Below are 18,785 nucleotides of genomic sequence, written 5' to 3' on the forward strand. Positions count from 1 at the left end.
GAATCTTCGCATACACCTCCCTCTTGTGGTCACCATCCTATAAACCTCATTTAATATTTTGAACCTGTAGGCCTATCCTTAGTCTCTTTACCATCAGTTTTCGAACACAAAACTACCATTTAATAACTCCATTTTTTTTAATGTACAGATTTCCTGGCATGGTTGGACCAACCCTACTTATGTCAATGTCACCTTTTGATCATCCCTAGCGTGTTAACATTGAAAAGTGGTTTATAAGATATTGCTGAAACCCTTTGCAAATGAATTTAAATACATAATTAAATGGGGAAAAAATCATATTGTTGGTCTTTAACCCTCCTCTTTTTTTCAGGTGGCAACAGACCCGTTTTCGTTTTCAAATACAAAACCATTACCAAAGAAGATCTCTGCCATTACTACATCAACGCTTTTTGACTTTAGTCAAGAACCTCCACTGCCCAAAGTAATAAGGCAGCAACTGTATTGTTGTTTAAATTGAGTTACTATGGTTTTAATTACATATCAAAATATAAATGTAAGTTAAATCTACAAAGAACTACTTAGACTGGACTTAAACTCTAAAATCGATTTTTGAAAATGGCCTGGTGAAAAAAAAAAAATATATATATATAACTTAAATATTAAACATCGCCAGCTTTCATGAAATGATAAATGCAAGGTCAGGGGTCAGGTAAACACGTTTTAAGCCCAATAGTCTGCTACAAAAACTTAACAGTCACTCAAATACAACAGTGTTAATAATTATTGAAGAAAATGTCAAATTATTTGTAAATTAAACACAGACTGGCGAAGGGACTTAATCAGATATCTTAACATTTATTTGTACATTCAGAGAAATCAAAGCGACCAAACACTGACATAAACAAAGACATATACACACACAAAAATCAAAAGGATGTACCTGCAATAATGTCCTTAAGAAATATTGCACAGACACTACAGTAATAATCAGGATTTCAGTTAAAACGGTGAGGCACATGGCATCAAAATAAAATCGGAAGTACATTTTTCTATGGTGGTTTCCTGTAGTATTTCTTGATTAAATAAGAGCTGTTTGTAGTGTGCACACAGAGACCAGTTAGAAGGACAAGTCTATCAGTTGAGCCTCCTTCACAGTGTTTTCCTTCTTGTCCGCTGGACTCCATTTTATGAGCGGTGAGCTAAGGTCGATCAACTGGGGAAGGAAATGGGTGACAAAGGTAGTCAGCAGAGAAGCTTCGTGCAGTTACAAAATTATGTCATTGCAATGCCGTGCAATACCTTACAATGAACTTTTTCAACATAAGCAAACCATGCCACCATTAGAATGATCTTGGAAAGGGAGGAATAAAAAAAATGCATCTACAAGGGTAATGTGAGCAATACAACTGCATGTTGAAATCGGCAGCAATTCTCCTTTCAACTGTTAAGACAGACACGTAACCTCAAACTGACAGATTTCTCTGATCAAGTAACCACGCAGTGACCAATTACAACAGGTCACATGAATCTTTATGCTTTTTACGTCCGTTTTATGTCCTTTCCTCGGTCCTCCCTGTTGAGTTAGGTATAGCCAGATTTATATTGGACATTCATTTCAATTTCAAACTACAAGTGTGGTATATCTGGAAAAGAAATGCACATGAGGAAATGTGTCCGTTTCAAAGTTGTTCAAAGTGTAGTTTTCTCCACATTGCTCGCATTTGTATGTTAATTGTACAATGAATGCCCAACATAAAACTCACGTTACCCAAGTTGAAAACCAGGACAGAGGACAAAGGAAAGGACATGAGTTTGGAGAAATGACTTGCAGCCAGTAAATGTATTCATTCCAATACGCGGACTCCCGTCCTTGGTCCTCGACCTGTGTTTGCAGCCTCGCGTTTCGCTGACGACCTGCCTTCGTTAGGGTGCATCAAATGCCCCCTTTGAAAAGATATTGCCTTGGCCCTATAGTAAGCAGCGAAATGTCCATTTCTATTCCAAGATTTTGACTATCACCATTATTTTCTATTTTCATGGGGCTGGTGGCCCCGGTAGACTTCATCCAAATTTCAAAATATTTTACACAGTGTGTTTTTACTGGGTGTAGAACATTTTTACTATAGGGCCAAGGCAATATCTTTTCAAAGGGGGCATTTGATGCACCCTAGCCTTCGTGGAGAAAACAGTACATTTTCCCCACCGTCCCCCGAGCCACAACAACTTTTGGGGGACTACTCTTCATTCACCGTACAGATTGCAAATGAGAATATGAAATTAGAATTACAGTTTTGTGAGCTATTGAAAAAACACTTCTGTCGTCAGTGACGTCATGGCGAGGCCACAAGCATACAAGGGAGCGAGGGAGGACGGCAGTTAGGATATTACAAAGAACCAACTGAGACTCTGCCACTCCTACCTCTTCTGGGGACTTGACAGAGGCGGTCCTGATGAGGTCTGGGGTGTTGGAGAGATCAATTAGAGGCTTCTCATTGGTCATCTCAGGAGCCGGGAGGTCCATCAGGAGCACCTATCGAACACAACACATATCCAGTATGTTTTGTAGGTTTTAGTTCATTTTGAGAATGTATGCTGCCCCATTCACAAATGTAATCTTTTTCTATTCTTAATAAGTATGCATTTCATAATTAAGTTTTTAATTAGTTTTAATTTTAAAATAATTTACATTTCCTGGTCTGACCAAAGATCATGGATTCCATGGAGGGGCAAGAATTCGGGTTTTTAAACGAGGCACCTCGCCCGGCTACGTACCTCAGCTTTCTTCTGGCTCTTGGTAATGGGGAGCTGAGTCTCGGTCTGGGTCTGCGTCTGGGTTTGGGTCTGATCTTTGGCTCCTGTAGGCTCCTTGCCCGCCTCCTTCAGCGCGGCCTGGGACTCTATGCTGACCAGCACTGGGTCCACAGTCTGCAGCTGAGGCTCCAGCTTCTTCACCAGCTCAGAGCCGTCCACCTCCTCCACACCACTAGGAGGAGCTGCTTCACTCTCGGCCTCCAGGGAGAAGACTGGGGAGCAAGGCTCAGGCTTCTCCACAGCCGAGGAGAGCTGCAGCTTCTTCTCACAGGAGGGCGTCTTCACCTTGTCATTAACCGCCTGGGGATTGCTGGGCTGAACCTCCTTCATCTGAGATGGACTGGAGGGAGGTAAAAAAAAAAAGAAGCGTCTCGTCTCATTATAGAAATACAAATGCACAAATAAGGAACATGCTGGCTGTTAATGGTGTCAAGAAGAACGGCGTCTACACTGCCGTTATTTAAATCAGGACTGAAACTGAAATGAAGGAAATGTGATGCCAAATATATTCTGGTCATATGTGACTTCTGAGCTCTGATACACAGCAAACTAATCATTGCAAGAGATAGTCTGATCTTTGGCATAGTGACACCGTACAACACAGAAGGAAAGAAGAAGACTTTGCCTTTAGGTCTCATCCAGCATAAGAAGGTAGACCAATACACATCCCAGAAGAGCAGTGTAGGGGGACAGTATTATGTTCTGAGTACCTCAGTCATGGATGAGGATGGGGGATAGCGATTCAGTCCCTCCCCCACCCACCTGTCAGTGTTGGAAATCACACCAGGCCATCACGCTCAACTCCCTGATAGCTTGCCCTTGACTAAAAGGAAGAGTCCACCTCATTTCAGGATATTGCTCATAAGTATTTAAGCCCTGGTAAAATATGAGAATACATACGATTTTTTTGCAATGTGTTTGCATTGCCTAGTTTAACAGTACAGCCATATTAAGCATAGAAATGGGTGTCTATGATATCAAATAAAACATCAACAAATGTATTTATAAACCACATTAAAATTACTGTAAAATTCATTAGGGTGCAAAACAGCTATTGGGTGGACTCTTCCTTTAACTGTTTCAGAGACATACAGTAGGTGCTGGGCTTAATTGTAAGACAATGAGACGTGTGCGTGTGTGTGTGTGTGTGTGTGTGTGTGTGTGTGTGTGTGTGTGTGTGTGTGTGTGTGTGTGTGTGTGACGAATGAAAGGCTCTTCACCTCTCTAGGCCTTAAGAACTTCAACTCCAACTTAAGATGTACTACCAAGAAAACCAGTGTATCAAGAGGACCAGACAACCTTGGCCATGGTAACATAATGATAACATGGGCGTAATGAACCCACCTCTTAAAAACGGTTTTCTTAGAGGAAGGTGCTGGTACGGAGTCGGTCCTTCGGGAGAGTTGTGGCTTTGCAGAGCTCTTGGGCGTCTGGATAGGGGCGCTGCTGGAGGCAAGGCGGCTACTAGTGCTGGTGGTGGGAAGAGCTGAGAGTCTCCTCATCTTGGATGCGGGCAGTGACTTATCTCTACCAGCAGAGGGCGTCTGGAGACCAGCTGCAGGCCCTGGCTTCTGTATTAGACTGAAGAACATATTTAATCAGCAATGAATGATAACTAAGATGATTCTTCCAGGATCCACATGATGCAAGGCTCTAAAGTGCAACCCTACGGCAGCCGTGCCCCTTTAGGAGACTGGGAGTCAAGGAGTTCAATATGAAAGCCACGCTGCATTTAGGAGACGAGAGTTGATCCCACTTTCTTGCACTGGTGAATCATGCTACACAACTTGTCTTGGTCTACCATATTGAAAATCTTTGAGTAAACCACAAAACACTAACAGTAGCTGCCAATTATAGTGTAGTAGTGTATAGTGTAGTACAGTCCACAGAGTAAATGTGGGGCTACTGAAGATGTCTAGCTCTGTGTGAGACCACAACTAATGATAAGGGAGGGATTCAAACCAGCAACCCTGTGCTTCAAATACACATCCCTAACCATTATGCCATGACCAGATCTTATCTACTACAGATTGTATTAGCGCTTTTTAAGGAGTTATTAGTTTCCTTTGATGGAAAACAAAACCCTTGTAAAATGTCTTTTATCACTGTCCATTGACACATTTTATAATCACACTGCAAACACTAAAGGGGAGGGTTGTCACGAGGCATTGAACAAAGGCACAAAAGGAATAACATTCAAAACAAATATATCACAAGCCTACTATCGTTCATTTCTGGTTCATGGGGAACATTTCTGTATACCACCACGGACAGTCTAGACCGGTCTAAAAAAAACCCCAAATATTTACCTTTCCATACTGCAAGCAGACAACAATCTTTTTGGCTTCATAATCCGAGGACCATCGGGGGTTCCAGCTGCAAGAAATACAAAAGACAAGACAACAAGAAGAAATTGTTTTAATTTTATCTTCATATGGTTCTGTGAAATGATGTTGTGTTGTTTCTGTGGACCAGCTTTTGGATACAACTGGATCACCACTGTTCGTTCAGTTGAGGGAATGTCTTTTTTCATTTCACAAACACACACCCTAAAGAGCTTAACACAGTGACAATATGCAGATTAAGTACATACACCGTAGATGATGATGGACTGACACAGTATTGAGAAAATTGAAGAAAAACAAAAATCACCCCCAAAATGGCCAACTCCCTTTGAAGAGTTTGAAGGGGTGGCACTGGCGAGCCCAGTCAGCCTGCTGTTGGGGTTTCCTTTGACAGCGCTGTCCGCTCTGGCTGACTGGACAGCGGAGCTGGGCGCTATGCTTCGCCGGGCTGGCGTCTGGCGGGGGGTGGGCATGGGTACGGGGGTGGGCTCTGGCTTCTTGGAGGGGGTGGAGCGGTTGGGCTTGGCGAGGGATTCTGAAATCTTCCTGGTCTGGATGGACGTTGTGGACTTGCGGAGAGCAGCAGGTGCGGGCGGCTCAGGGGCCCGGGTAAGGACTGTTGACCTACGGGACTTGTTGGCAGCGGGAACAACCGTGGCACTGACGCCATTGGAGTTCAGTGAAGAGCTCGACTTAGCTGAGGGGGCACAACACAACAGTAACAATTTGTACAACAACGATATATACCTTTAATATTACTCAACTTTTGCCCTGAGTCTGAGATAAGCTCATTGTCTTGTAAAATAACATGAAAGGATTCCAGGAAGGGTAAAAGAAAAGCAAACTCAACTGTGGGTGAAAAATTAATTTCTACTGAATGCGTTATCCACCAAAACACAACCTTTGCCATGTTGACTACAAACCAACTCTACTCCAAGTGGAGATGTAAACCACATATTTTTTTAATGGCTTGCTACCTTTGGGCATGGGTGAAGCAGATATACTGGAGTTGATGCTGGACACTGAGGAGGAAGAGGAGGAGGTGTGCCTTTTTGCTGTGGACCCTCTCTGGGTCTGAATGACAGGAGCCTTGACTGCAGATGGTCGTCTGAGGACAGGCTGAAAGAACATGAACAGCTCATGTACAGTAGCTCGTCCACACACATTGATTTGGATGCAAACATGTACAGCACAGAATAGAAAAAATAAAGACTATGCCTGAAATTATTAGCATCTCAAAGCTACTGTTCACTTATAGACTTATCCGAGATCCGATTTCACGCACAATGCCTTATATGTTTTTGCTCTGAAATACCTGAAGTACATCTATGCCCATGCATGGGAAAGCGAGAAACATAATTTCAATTCTTTATATGACTAGAGCATGTAAAGATGACGACATTAAGGCAAACTTCACTTACCTTGAGGTTTTGCTCATTAAATGCCATCACTCTGGTAAACTATGCATTTTTGTATTTAAACAAATTACACCGCACTCACGATTCAAAAAGTGCCTAACAAAAACAAAAACAATGAAAGCCCTAGCCCTGAGGAAGATCATAGACAGAAAGCTTGGCTATTAAAAATAAAGAAAGGATTTAAACTATGTATTGTTTAGTGTTGCACCGATACCAGTATCGGTGGATCGGCACTAAAATGGAGGCATCAGTATCGGTATCGGCGAGTACCAACAAATAGGGCACCGATACCACTTACAGATGCTTGTATGACACTTTAACAGCCTTGAAATTAGTTATTTCATAGAGGTATTTAAAAAGTAAAAAAACGTTTTTTCTGGATTCACTTTGTATTAGTCTTTTTCCTGTTTCACAAAGGTAGGCAGCAGCCTGACAAAGCCATGCAATGATTTTACATCCAAGTAGTATGCACTGCAGCCCTTCATATATATACACATTTCAAATAGGGTGGTATCGGTATCGGCCGATACTGCACAGTCAGGTATCGTGTATCGGGGCCAAAAAATGGTATCAGTGCAACACTAGCATTTTTGAAAGATAACCCCTCAGAGCTTGCACAGTATTTTGGAAATACGATGTAGTGGCCAAGACCCAATCTGAGGGGGAGGAACAGTAGCCTTGGTCTCATTAGCCGCGCTTCAGCGGCCCGGGGCCGCCCGGGGCTCAGGAGAGTGGCCGGCTCGGAGCTGCCGGCCCCGGGCCATTTTTTGCCTGATCGGACTCATAGCCGACCCCAGGCACATTCAGGTACACGCCTTGTTTGTGAAACGTCAGTCGGGCACAGCCCACTTTCGCCCCAAATCACAGAAGGAAAGCAAAGAAAATGGCTTGCCTTTCAAGAACAGTTTTATTACATGGCAAAGTTGTCGATTCAGAAGCTGTATGGGACGCAGCGCATGTTAAGAAGACAAAGACGCATGAAAATACGAGCAGCTCGACAACTGAGAGAGTGAACAGAAGGAGACGTGCGAACATGCCCAGTTAATCCCCCCAATAGCGCACAGAAGCATGAGCCCCGGACATATCGAGACATGAATGTGCAGGTAATTGAATAAGTTACCATGTGAAAGGAGACCAAATCCCGGAGACATAGCACCTTCATCAGTTGCTATAGAAAATTATGAGCCCCGGACATAGCGACACACCCCCTCGTTGCGGCGTGCCACCTGTCTATTCATGGTGAATGTGCAGGTAATTGAATAAGTTACCATGTGAAAAGAGACCAAATCCCGGAGACATAGCATCTTCATCAGCTGCTATAGAAAATGATGAGCCAGGGGAATAGCGACTATTTATTAAAGTAGCCACGGAAGTAGCGTAGCCTACAAGTCGTTCAATCTGCATAACATCCGTGTGTGTCCTGCAGGGAATTCTAAGTGTGCGCACTATGGCACATGTCTGCAAAACGTATGCCTATGGTTTAGTATGTCTGCAAAACATGAGACACTAGGGCAGCAGAGTGAGGATGATTTTAAATAGGCCTAAGTCAATAACAGCTGTGCTTTACTGTGTAATAATGTGGCTGCATGGGGGACTTATCGCTAAATTCTGGGCAAATTAGTTTGGGGTGTTTGGCTTTCTTATGGCATAATTTCATAAGATGAAACTTTGGCACTTCTGTTTGTGTTTTTAAAGTTATTTAGCCAACATAACTTTTTTGTTGTTATCAGGGCATCATGGGCACCACTACACTTAAACTTGGGATGTCATAGCGAAGTCATGTCGGCTTTTTTCTGCTTTTAGCCGCCAACTCTTGTGCCATTATCGTGATTTGGCATGCTTTCCACTGGACACCAATAAAAAGTGTCTCACAAATACTCACACATGACATTTATGTCGGCTTATTTAGCTTTTGCGCTATTATCGCCGAAGGTCTGGTAGGCTATATCGCACGTGGGCTATATCGCCCGAGGTTGACCCCGCCTCCGAGCCTCGGCGGTGCTTGCTGGCCCATCGAATTCGACGGGCCAGGGAAAGCGGCCCCTAGCCCCACAACCTGGCCCGGCGGCCATCTTTAGCACCTAGCCCCCTTTTGATGAGATCACCGTCAGCCCCCTTTTGTCCGGGCCAGCCCGGGGCTGGCCCTGCAGTGAGACTAAGGCTAGTGTGAACCAGGGGCTGTTTCTAATATCCTAACCATCCCTTGTCTGCTTGTCTGCTTGTGGTCTTGTGATGACGACACTGACGACAGAAATGTATAAAAGCAAAATTCTAATGCCATTTTCTCATTTGCAATGGGGATGGTGAAAGAAGAATAGTCCCCCAAAAGTTATTGTGACAGCGGGAAACTGAAAAAATGGTTAGCTCCACAGAGACCACAAGCACAGGCCGAGGATGAGAGTCTGTATATTGGAAAGAACCTGAGGAGTACCTTGGGGGCAGGGATGTTCCTCTTTGCTGTGGTGGTGATGCTGCTGTTTAGGGAGGTGTCGCTGACGTCTGAAGTGATGCTGGCAGAGTCTGACAGCAGAGATTCAGTGGAGCCCATTCTGATGGAGGTCCTGCTGCTCATGCTGCGCCTCATGCCCAGGGCACCCTGAATCCCATGATGCACATATTAACATACTTACATATACATTCACATACTAATGTCTGGGGGTGTATCAATCCGTTGGTAAAAAAAATCGTGATACCAACCAAATCATGAGTGTATTGTTACAGCCTTAGTGTTTATGTTATTAACTTCTAAAAACGAATTCTATTCTATGACAAAAAAAGGAGAAGGTGCTCTGCATTTCCACTGCTGACCCTCGGTGCAGCTAGAGCAGGCATGGGGCATGAAAAAATAAACATTTTAAAATGGTATAGCACAGATGGGTTCTGTTTGAAGTTTCTTTTATTGCTGTACAGGTGCATAAGACTAAAGTACTCTGAAGAAGATGCTTGTGACATTGAAACGTCAGTTTTATGCGGCTGTAAGGCAATAATAAAAATGTAAAAAAAAAAAACAGCTATGCTACTTGGTCTACAGGAAACACTGGAATGGCATGGGCTGCTGTGTCTTACTCTGGTTGGAGGCTGAAGCTTGTTTTTATCATTAAGTGCAGGCCTCATTTTGGCAGGCGTGTGCGTGCTCCCGGGCAGGGTGGGCTTGCTTGGTAACACCCCTCTGGGCCCAGCCAGCCCAGTCTTGCTCCGGAGCGCCATCTTGCTGGGCTGAGCGGCGGGCTGGCGTATGGGGCTGGAGGTGCTGAGGCGGGGCTTAGTTGGGCCCGCGGCAGTGGCAGCAGCACCACCAGCGGCGCTGCCTCCACTCGGCTTCATGAGCCGCTGCTGAATGGCAGGAGGGAGCAGCTTCATGGGACTGTCCTGAATGCAGAAAGTCTCCCTCTTAATGGGGCTGAGCTGTCGACTGGCTGGGCAGTGCGCATCCTGGCCCAGGCTCTCCGCTGCGGGGGTGAAAACCTCATCCATGTTGCAGGACTCCTTTGGCTTACTAGGTGTTCCGTGCAGACTGTTGTCCAGGTGGCTCACAACCTGCTGGGCTTCCTTGGTGATTTCCTCAAAGTTTCCATCGATGAGGGGACTCCAGCTGGGCTCTTCGCCCACGGACGGGCCACTGCTGGCACTGTCCTTTGACCGGGCCTCCACACCATAGGCAATGCATTTCTCCTTGTGCCGCACCGGCCCAACAAACACTTCGTCGTCATCTTCATCTCCCTTTGAGCTGATGATGAAAGTAAGATTGTTAAAACTGACTCCCAGGGGTTGGCCATGCATAGTGGATATTCACAATTATCACTATACACACAAAACTATTCTACTCTTTAATTACTGTATGTAACACAATTTTGTTAAGCAAGGAAGTCTTAAGAGAAAGGAGGGGAAAAAGTGGAAGTGACAGAGAAAGAAATACCTTGCAGGTGAAAGCGAAATGTCAAAGTCAAACTTCTCATCTGCCACGGATACAAACTCTAGGAAAAGGGTTTGGCAAAGTCAGTCAATGTGTGCTTACTGCAAAACGTGTATTCAGTTGCAAACAAAGACTAAATAAACACATATCACCAACTGTCGCAGTCCCCACCTTGCTCCCTTAGAGCAGCCATAACCCGAGGGAAAACAGCCAAAATGTTGAGTTGAAGTGCAGTCAAGGAAACAGAGGAACAGCTAGGTGCACAACAAACGTTACATGAGTAAGCAAGTTTGAGATCAAGGCCGAGTTGGCTGCATGTGGCAAACAATCCTGGCAAAACAAGCCTGGTGCATGCTGGCTGAAGTGTTGAGGATTGGTCGGCTCAAGGAGGTTCATCACGACACGTTATGGGAAACCAAGTCTGTGTACATTAAGTGGCCTTTGTTGGTCTGAAATTGTTAGTGGTTTCTAAACGCAATATAAACACGTCAAAGGTACCATTGCAATCTTTCATAAAGGCAAGAACCGTATTGATGCCAAACATGACAAAGTGACGTTAACGTTAGCTGGTGGTAGCTAGCTACTCATGCATTCAAGATAATACTGCAACTCCTTTCAGTAAAGTGGGCTGTTGTACAATCGTGCAGTTGCAAAAAGTCAACTTACTTACAAGCGTTGCAAGATATGTGTCCAGACAGAGACAATCTTTGATTTAAAAACAGAAGCCGTTGCAGAAAATATTCATCCAGTAAATTAGACTGCTTTTCCCAGGCTACCGACCATCCTGAGCTAGCAATCATCAACATTTCAAATTTCGTGACTGTCGCCGTAGGGTCACATGACGCCCAGTCTTCAAGCCTATTGGTCGAAAGTTATTTTCTTCCGCTTTGGGCCGTGATGTCATCTTCGGCTCTGGTGCTCGTGTTCGCCCCCCACAGGCTTTTATTTTTTTGAAGGTTTACTTTCTAGAACTATCATGTTTTGAGAAGGTTGGCTCACTTGTCACCAGTGTTGGGCAAGTACTGAAAAACTGAACTGTAAAACATTACTGATTATTACATGTTACTGTCTTTTCAAAATAATCCATTAAAGTACAATATTTAATATGTAAGGCATTGCACTACTTTTGCATTAGGCCTACTTTAGTTACTTACGCCAAAATAACTATAGGCCTAAATGGATCTGGCCATTTATTACAGTGTAAATCAAGCTCTCTTTTTTTGCCTCCCATCCAGGAGGGGGTTTTGGCAGCATGCAGACTAAAAACTACCAGGTTCAGGAATAGCTTCTTTCTGACTCACCACACTGAATACAACTAAAATCCAGGTAATTGTAATGCATTGTAAATATAGTTATTTAGCATTGTAAAAAAAGTAAATATTACAGATTTTTGCCCTGTAATGCCTACATTACAGCAAAAGGTAATGCATTACAGTAATAAATTACTTTTGTAATACATTACTGCCCAACACTGCTTGTCACTGACTTGGCATTCAATGGTGGGACTCACCCGCCCCTCCGCCTTTTAGAAAGTGTGAAAACAGGGGGAAATTGCACACCTTGTCTATTTATAGGAAAATGGTGGGGTCAGTGTTCCCTTGCAGAAAATGGCCCTTATTTTGAGAAAGAAAACATGGTGGGATAACAGATGAGCTAAATATAATTCTTTTATTTTCCAAAAAGAAAAAGAAAAACAAACCATACACATATCTGCACAACGTCCAATTGTAAATTGAAAGACAAAGCCATTTCCATTGTTCAAGAAATAGGCAGATGAATTATTTAACAAATGATAAAAAATATGAATCAATGAACAGATGCATAAACATTCATTTCTTAAAAAGAAACGACACTACAGTAAAATAAACAAAAAAAAACCAATATTTTCTGTCATTACCTGCTTTTTTTTTGCAGACCTTCTGAGACCTCGTCCTTCAAGAATATCATAAAATTATTGTTGTACATCAGGCTTACAGAAAGAGCCCTCTGAAAAGTTTTTTCATATAATTAAACTAATATTTCGATTTTGAGACTCGTGTCTGCCATAGAGAGGCTCTGCTGATGGGCAGCAGAATAATGTCACAGGTGCTTTTATGTAAATACAAAATAACACACTGTAGACATTCTTCTGCCTGAAGATCTCACGCCTCGTAAAAGGCTATTGTGTAAATGATATTACCCCACAGTGGATCCTGCACAGCTGATCTTTGGTGCATTATTTCTTGACTTCTTGGTTTGTTTGTTTTTTTTCAAGTACTTTGCTGCAGGTGTGGCCAAACTGTCAAGACATAATTAGTCACAAACAATTCACTTTTAAAGTCATCCCTCAGAGACAGCACTGCTCCTGTCTTAGCTGTAGAGGGAGACTTACACCTTAATTCCACTGGATTCCTGATGATGTTTGTGGATGTTTGTGACCAGTTTTTAAAAATAAGTATCCAGTTTTTTAAATAAGTATCCACTGTGAACACACAGTTCGTCAGATTTCCCAGAAAGTTTCAGCAAGTAATTCAGTTGAGTAATTCGATCAAATTATAATTTTCCTTTTAACCTCACACGTCTAAATATACTTTTTGTACAGAAAACACTTTTTCCAGTTAGTTAGAACAGATCACACCATTATTGGCCATCACTACCATACTGTTACTACTGTATAAATCTATAAAATGAATATCAAATACATCTTGTAGGCAAAGTAGTGCAGATTTCAACTTCCCTAAAACACAGCAGTTGCTAAAATACTGACCTAGTGTTCCACTTTACACCATATTTGTACATCATCATGTTCCATCGACAATGAAAAAAAATCTATATTCATGTAAACAAACTTGTAATATGATATACAATGAACAGTCAAAACAAAAATCAAACCCCATTTTTTAAGAACTATACAAAGGGCATGATTTGCACTCCACACCCAACATTTAGTTGTTTTAAAAGGAATGTTTTCTTTTTCATTCTGAGAATCGTTCTCAATGGTTTTTTTTTTGTTTTTTTTTATTCCATGTGTATTCCCAACCATTTTTGGGACACGTTTTATTCTCACTAAATGTGATATGTACTGTACAAAATTTGAAATGGAATGCACCTTGTTTATCTACCTAGTGTGTTCCCTCAAACTCTGATTCAGTCCACTGACTTGCAGACTGAGGTGGGGTGGGAAGCAGAGTTTACTGAACGACAATAATTCTGGGGTATTGATAGGATCAATGTGAAGTATTGTGAAAGAGAAAAATGAAAATGTAAGGGGGAAAACAATGATGTGTATCACGAGTGCCGCACAAACACAGGAAGAGGGTTCATTGAGAACAATGTGCTGAGTTGCAGACGTGTTAGCACAGCCTTTAGAATGGTCCCCAGATGTCCTCTTGTGAAAAAGCAGGGGGGTTTGGAAAGAGGCTGTGTGTGTGTGTGTGTGTGTGTGTGTGTGTGTGTGTGTGTGTGTGTGTGTGTGTGTGTGTGTGTGTGTGTGTGTGTGTGTGTGTGTGTGTGTGTGTGTGTGTGTGTACTGTATATGTGTGTTTGTGTATGGGTGTTGGTGGTGTCTTGGCTCAGAGCGAAGTCTCCAGGCTGTGCAAGGGGCTGCCCGGAGTCGGGGGAAGAGCACCATCCTTGTAGAGGTGAGCGAACCTCTCGGTGGCGTTATTGTTCTGGTTGGGTGAGGTGGGCAGTGTGGGGAGCTTGGGCAGCGGAGGCACGGCGTTGCGCTTGGTTGGTGCACTGTCCACCTCCTCCAGGGTGATGTCGTCGATGAGCGGGATATGCGGCTCTGAGTCCTCGATGCGGAAGTCCGGGTGGCTCATGAAGTTGTGGATGGAGCTCCGGGACTCCGGGGTCTCTAGGCCATCGTACGGAGACATGGTGTCACGGAAGGCATTCACCACACGGATCTGGAATGGAGACACACATAGTGTTCAAGTGAAGTCATTTTTTGATGGTGGAATCGCTTGGTAAATTACTGGAAAATTATTTAAAGGACAAGTGCACTATTTTGAACATCAAGCCACCTTTTCTGAGTTGTCTGCAATGTTTTAGATTCCCCCCCATCATTTTTTTATGTTTGCTGCTGTCTCTGGTATTTGGCTAATTTGTTTTTTGCTGATACATTAAAGCTAAGTTGCATTAAAACACATAGAAGAGAATGGGCTATTTTCTTCAGAATGTCCACTGCGCTGCCATGTCTAGTGTAGAGAGAGAGTAGAGAGAGAGTAGACTTTTATTGTCACTATACAAATATAGCGAGATTGTGTTTAGTAGCAACCCACAAATGCCCACAAAATAAAAGATTAAACAGTAAATAAATAATATATAAAAATCCATAAAAATCCATGTGCATGTCACAGTATCGATAGTCCTGAAGTATTGAGGGGGGGCAGGTGACGTATTGCGTTCAAGAGTCTAATGGCAGTTGGATAAAAGCTGTCCTTCATTCTCGTAGTGCGGGCACGCAGAGTCCTAAAGCGCCTGCCAGATGGTAGCATGGTGAAGAGCCTGTGACCAGGGTGTGTGTGATCTTTAAGGATGTTTAATGCTCTGTTTGTGCAGCGTGTATGGTGGATCTCCTCAAGTGTGGGTAGTTGGCACCCAATGATTCTCTCTGCTGTTTTAATGATGCGCTGTAACATCTTCTTGTTGTCGTGTGTGCAGCTGGTGTACCAAGATGTGATGCTGTATGTAATTACTGATTCAATTGTACACCTGTAGAAGTTAGTGAGCAGATCTCGTGGTAGCTGGGCCTTCTTTAGAGTGCGAAGGAAATATAGCCTTTGGGATCCTTTTTTAGCCATTGCAGAGGTGTTGGCGCTCCATGACAAGTCCTCGCTGATGTGCACACCCAGGAATCTGAAGCTCTGTACAACCTCCACTGGCTCCCCTCCGATGTTGATGGGTTGGTGGTAGTGGTTGCCCTGGCCACACCGCCTGAAGTCCAGGATCACCTCCTTCGTTTTCTTGGAGTTCAGGGCCAGGTTGTTGTCTTGGCTCCAGCGTGCCAGCTGCTCCACCTCCTCTCTGTAGGCCGTCTCGTTGTTGTCAGAGATCAGGCCAATCACGGTTGTGTCGTCAGCAAATTTAATGATGGTGTTTGTGCTGTTCCACTGATTATAGTAGAAGCTAATTGTCATGGCCGATAACAACGCATCCAGTGTAGCAGCAGCCCCAGTGTAAGTGTAAGTGTGCGGTAAGCGTGCGTGCCATTACCTGAGTCTGGATCCTGTTGAGGCCTCTGCACCACAGCACCTGTCCCCTCCTCAGCTCCATCTCTGCATGGTCAATCTCATCCAAATCCTCCAGCTCCTCAAGCTCCTCCTCGGGAATCTCTTCCTTCTGGGTGCCGTGGCCTGCCGTCACCAGGAACTTCAGCCGACTCGTGGGGATGGTGGAGATCAGCTGATGACAAGGAGCCACATGTTAGGAATATGTGATCCCAAATTAAAGGATTTATCCGGAGTTGGAACAAGTTTGCCTGATTTTTGCATGTTTGGGATGAAATACAGTCACTCTAGAGCAAAATCAAGGCAAAAGGATGTGTTTTGAGAAAGTTTGATAATATCACGTTAGCCTCGTTAGCCATATCAGCTATGCAATATGAAAGATGCGGGCATCGTTTTTCGGCGGTTACACACATTTCAAAAACACAACATTTTAAAGTCTTGCACAGCTCAAAACAACGTCACACTTACCTCGTAATATGTTGAGGGTATCCACACATAAACCAAAGTGTCCAAAGTCCTTCATGTATTCTTGAAAGGTCTGCAGAATGTGTTTTGTGAAGCTACTACCTTGAGAATATCTAAATTACGGTCAAGACAACTATTTGACACTAAAGTCCACCAAGTAGATTGCCGAGTGCGTCGCACCATCAGCTGTGGTTACTCGCTATGAAATTATCACCCAGTGAGCAGACGGAACGTCTTCTGATTGGCTGAGCAGGTGTCCTTTATTCCCCGGTAGCAGGACACCTATGATGTCATGCGGGCGTGCGGGCGTCCAAGTTGCTTCTTTTCTAACTTTTTGGCTTAGTGCCGTTACTAGTTCTATCGCATCTGGTTGTCTAGTCAAGACCGCGTCGTTAGTTCTATCGCATCTGGTTGTCTAGTCAAGACCCCGTTACTAATTCTATCGCATCTGGTTGTCAAGTCAAAAACCCAGTCGTCAATTCTATCGCATTTGGTTGTCAAGTCACCCCAACATTCTGCGCGCGTCCTAACATGCCTCCGATAGAGGCGCGTCTCACTAGATTAGGAAGTGGTGCCCATAGCAACATACCAAGCGCAGTGGTGAATCTACTTTCTCACAAAGCCTTAGATCAACATATTAATAAATTAATACTCAAATGCTGGTAACCGGGTGATAAGCGGAATAGCGGCCTTCGAGGTGTCCCGATATCAAGGGAAATAATGGACTTGGCGAAGCGAACAGCCCTTCGGCTGCGCCGTCGGGCTGTTTAGAACGCTCCGCCTCGTCCATTATTTCCCTTGATATCGGGACACCTCGTCGTCCGCTATTCCATACATAATCATAGCTGATGGTGCGACGCACTCGGCAATCTACTTGGTGGGCTTTAGTGTCAAATAGTTGTCTTGACCGTAATTTAGATATTCTCAAGGTAGTAGCTTCACAAAACACATTCTGCAGACCTTTCAAGAATACATGAAGGACTTTGGACACTTTGGTTTATGTGTGGATACCCTCAACATATTACGAGGTAAGTGTGACGTTGTTTTGAGCTGTGCAAGACTTTAAAATGTTGTGTTTTTGAAATGTGTGTAACCGCCGAAAAACGATGCCCGCATCTTTCATATTGCATAGCTGATATGGCTAACGAGGCTAACGTGATATTATCAAACTTTCTCAAAACGCATCCTTTTGCCTTGATTTTGCTCTAGAGTGACTGTATTTCATCCCAAACATGCAAAAATCAGGCAAACTTGTTCCAACTCCGGATAAATCCTTTAAGGTTACGTATAGGTTGGTGATCATTCTTGATGGCTGCTTTGTGTTCTGTCGAAACTGGATGGATTTTAGATACTTCCTGTACTTGGCATGTGATTTAGCGTGCTTGGTGTCATTCTTTTCCACTCTTCCTTCCACTCTTTAATTGTCAAGTTAAGTCTATTTCTAAGTTTAAGTGTAAATGTTGGCCTTCCATTCCTCAATATTCTTTTTTTATTACATTTGGCATCATTTATTTATTTCTTATTCATTTGTTCATTATGATTTTATTTTATTTATGCTATTACTTTATTTATCATTTTGTGTGTACTGTTTCTGCACATTGAATCAGCATTTATAGGGATATGCATTTCTTATGAGGGGCATCTGTGTAAACAGTAAAGGGAGGAAAAGGTCAGCCTCACCTGTCCCCAGAGAAGGGAGCCGAAGCCCAGGAAGACACACCACAGCCACTGCTCTATGCTCAGACCAACACAGCTGAAGGGCTTCCCTCCAAACTGCACGATCACAATCTTCAAAAGAAAACAAGCAGACAAACACAAAGGATGAAAGGGCCACCTGCATGTGATGCTTATCTTTCATGCACTGGCAATATTACCGGGCAAATAGACCAGCCGCGACGCGATTGATGCGACAGAGAATTGCTTCTGTGCAGCAAGAGCGATACGAGCGACTGAAGCGACTAGAGTTTGTTGGTTGAAAGCAGAATGCAAGCATTCCAACATTCCCATTGGCTGTGGTTACTGACCTCTATACAGTCATTGGCTGTGGCCCCTTGTCGCCGAACCGCGTCATAGCTCATTAGCATAACATAGCCTGGAGTTCAACTTCAAACTGTCGCTCTCGGCGTGCGACTCGCCTCTAGTCTCCAGAATCGCTTTTGTCGCGCGAGTCAACACAAAGTCAATTACTTCCGTCGCTCGCCTCACTCTTGTCGCGCTAGGTGTATTTGCCCGGTTATAGTTTTGGTCTGTAATATTTGTGTGTTGTCTCTACTTGTGACTTATGTTGTTCAAAAATGTCTTAAAAGTATTTGTAAACACATTTTTCATCATATGAGCTTGAATGTCTCAAAGAAACATCTCTCAGAAGGCCACAGAACATGAATATTTAATGCCTGACATGACTATTCACATACCTGGATGACAAAAGTGCCAAACACAATCGTGCAGAAGATGGCGTTGTTGAATATTCCTTCAAAGACGTTTCGCTCGCCGTGGATCTTGCGTGCGTTGATCTCGTTGAAGATCTGCATCATGACGAAGGTGTTGAAGACGATGGTGTAGTGCTCAGAGGGCGGAGCGTGCAGCGGGGCGTTCCTCCCACTGTCAATGTCAAAGATCTGCTCACCTGGAGGGAGAGAAGGGAGCAGGGACGGAGATT

The 18,785-nt window shown here is 43.7% G+C and overlaps 2 protein-coding genes across 3 annotated transcripts in view; both read right to left on the reverse strand.

Annotated features, from left to right (window-relative positions):
- Positions 1-796: 796 nt before the first annotated feature.
- On the reverse strand, positions 797-11,236 carry gtse1 (G-2 and S-phase expressed 1). 2 transcript variants are annotated; one of them, XM_063196226.1, is made up of 12 exons: positions 11,119-11,236; positions 10,620-10,702; positions 10,452-10,509; positions 9,602-10,262; positions 8,967-9,131; positions 6,095-6,236; positions 5,425-5,814; positions 5,082-5,148; positions 4,117-4,353; positions 2,734-3,112; positions 2,381-2,491; positions 797-1,174 (listed from the first exon to the last, which is right to left on the reverse strand). In XM_063196226.1, the coding sequence occupies exons 2-12, from the start codon at positions 10,639-10,641 to the stop codon at positions 1,079-1,081; spliced, it is 2,328 nt and encodes a 775-aa protein (XP_063052296.1). In that variant the 5' UTR covers positions 10,642-10,702; positions 11,119-11,236; the 3' UTR covers positions 797-1,078. The 2 variants fall into 2 exon arrangements, with proteins under 2 accessions (XP_063052296.1, XP_063052295.1); XM_063196225.1 differs by having other exon boundaries at positions 11,115-11,236.
- Positions 11,237-13,971: 2,735 nt separating this feature from the next.
- The window catches only part of atp2b1b (ATPase plasma membrane Ca2+ transporting 1b), a 30,767-nt gene continuing 25,953 nt past the window's right edge, over positions 13,972-18,785 (reverse strand). Inside the window, exons 16-19 of the mRNA XM_063196227.1 lie at positions 18,541-18,752; positions 17,807-17,914; positions 15,648-15,836; positions 13,972-14,338 (exon numbers count right to left, since the gene is read on the reverse strand). Coding sequence (XP_063052297.1) covers positions 14,000-14,338; positions 15,648-15,836; positions 17,807-17,914; positions 18,541-18,752 — 848 coding nt within the window. The 3' untranslated portion in view covers positions 13,972-13,999. The remainder of the gene's footprint in view (positions 14,339-15,647; positions 15,837-17,806; positions 17,915-18,540; positions 18,753-18,785) is intronic.

The sequence above is a fragment of the Engraulis encrasicolus genome, chromosome 4 (genome assembly GCF_034702125.1).
Source record: "Engraulis encrasicolus isolate BLACKSEA-1 chromosome 4, IST_EnEncr_1.0, whole genome shotgun sequence".
Taxonomy (NCBI): Eukaryota; Metazoa; Chordata; class Actinopteri; order Clupeiformes; family Engraulidae; genus Engraulis; species Engraulis encrasicolus.

Excerpts from the sequence above, each read along its gene's own strand:
- gtse1 (XM_063196226.1), bottom strand. The coding sequence starts at position 10,641 with ATGGCTGCTCTAAGGGAGCAAG. Across the intron at positions 10,263-10,451 it reads ATTTCGCTTTCACCTGCAAG|CTCAAAGGGAGATGAAGATG; the intron begins GTATTTCTTTCT and ends TTTCATCATCAG. Across the intron at positions 6,237-8,966 it reads GGAACATCCCTGCCCCCAAG|CCTGTCCTCAGACGACCATC; the intron begins GTACTCCTCAGG and ends ATGTTCTTTCAG.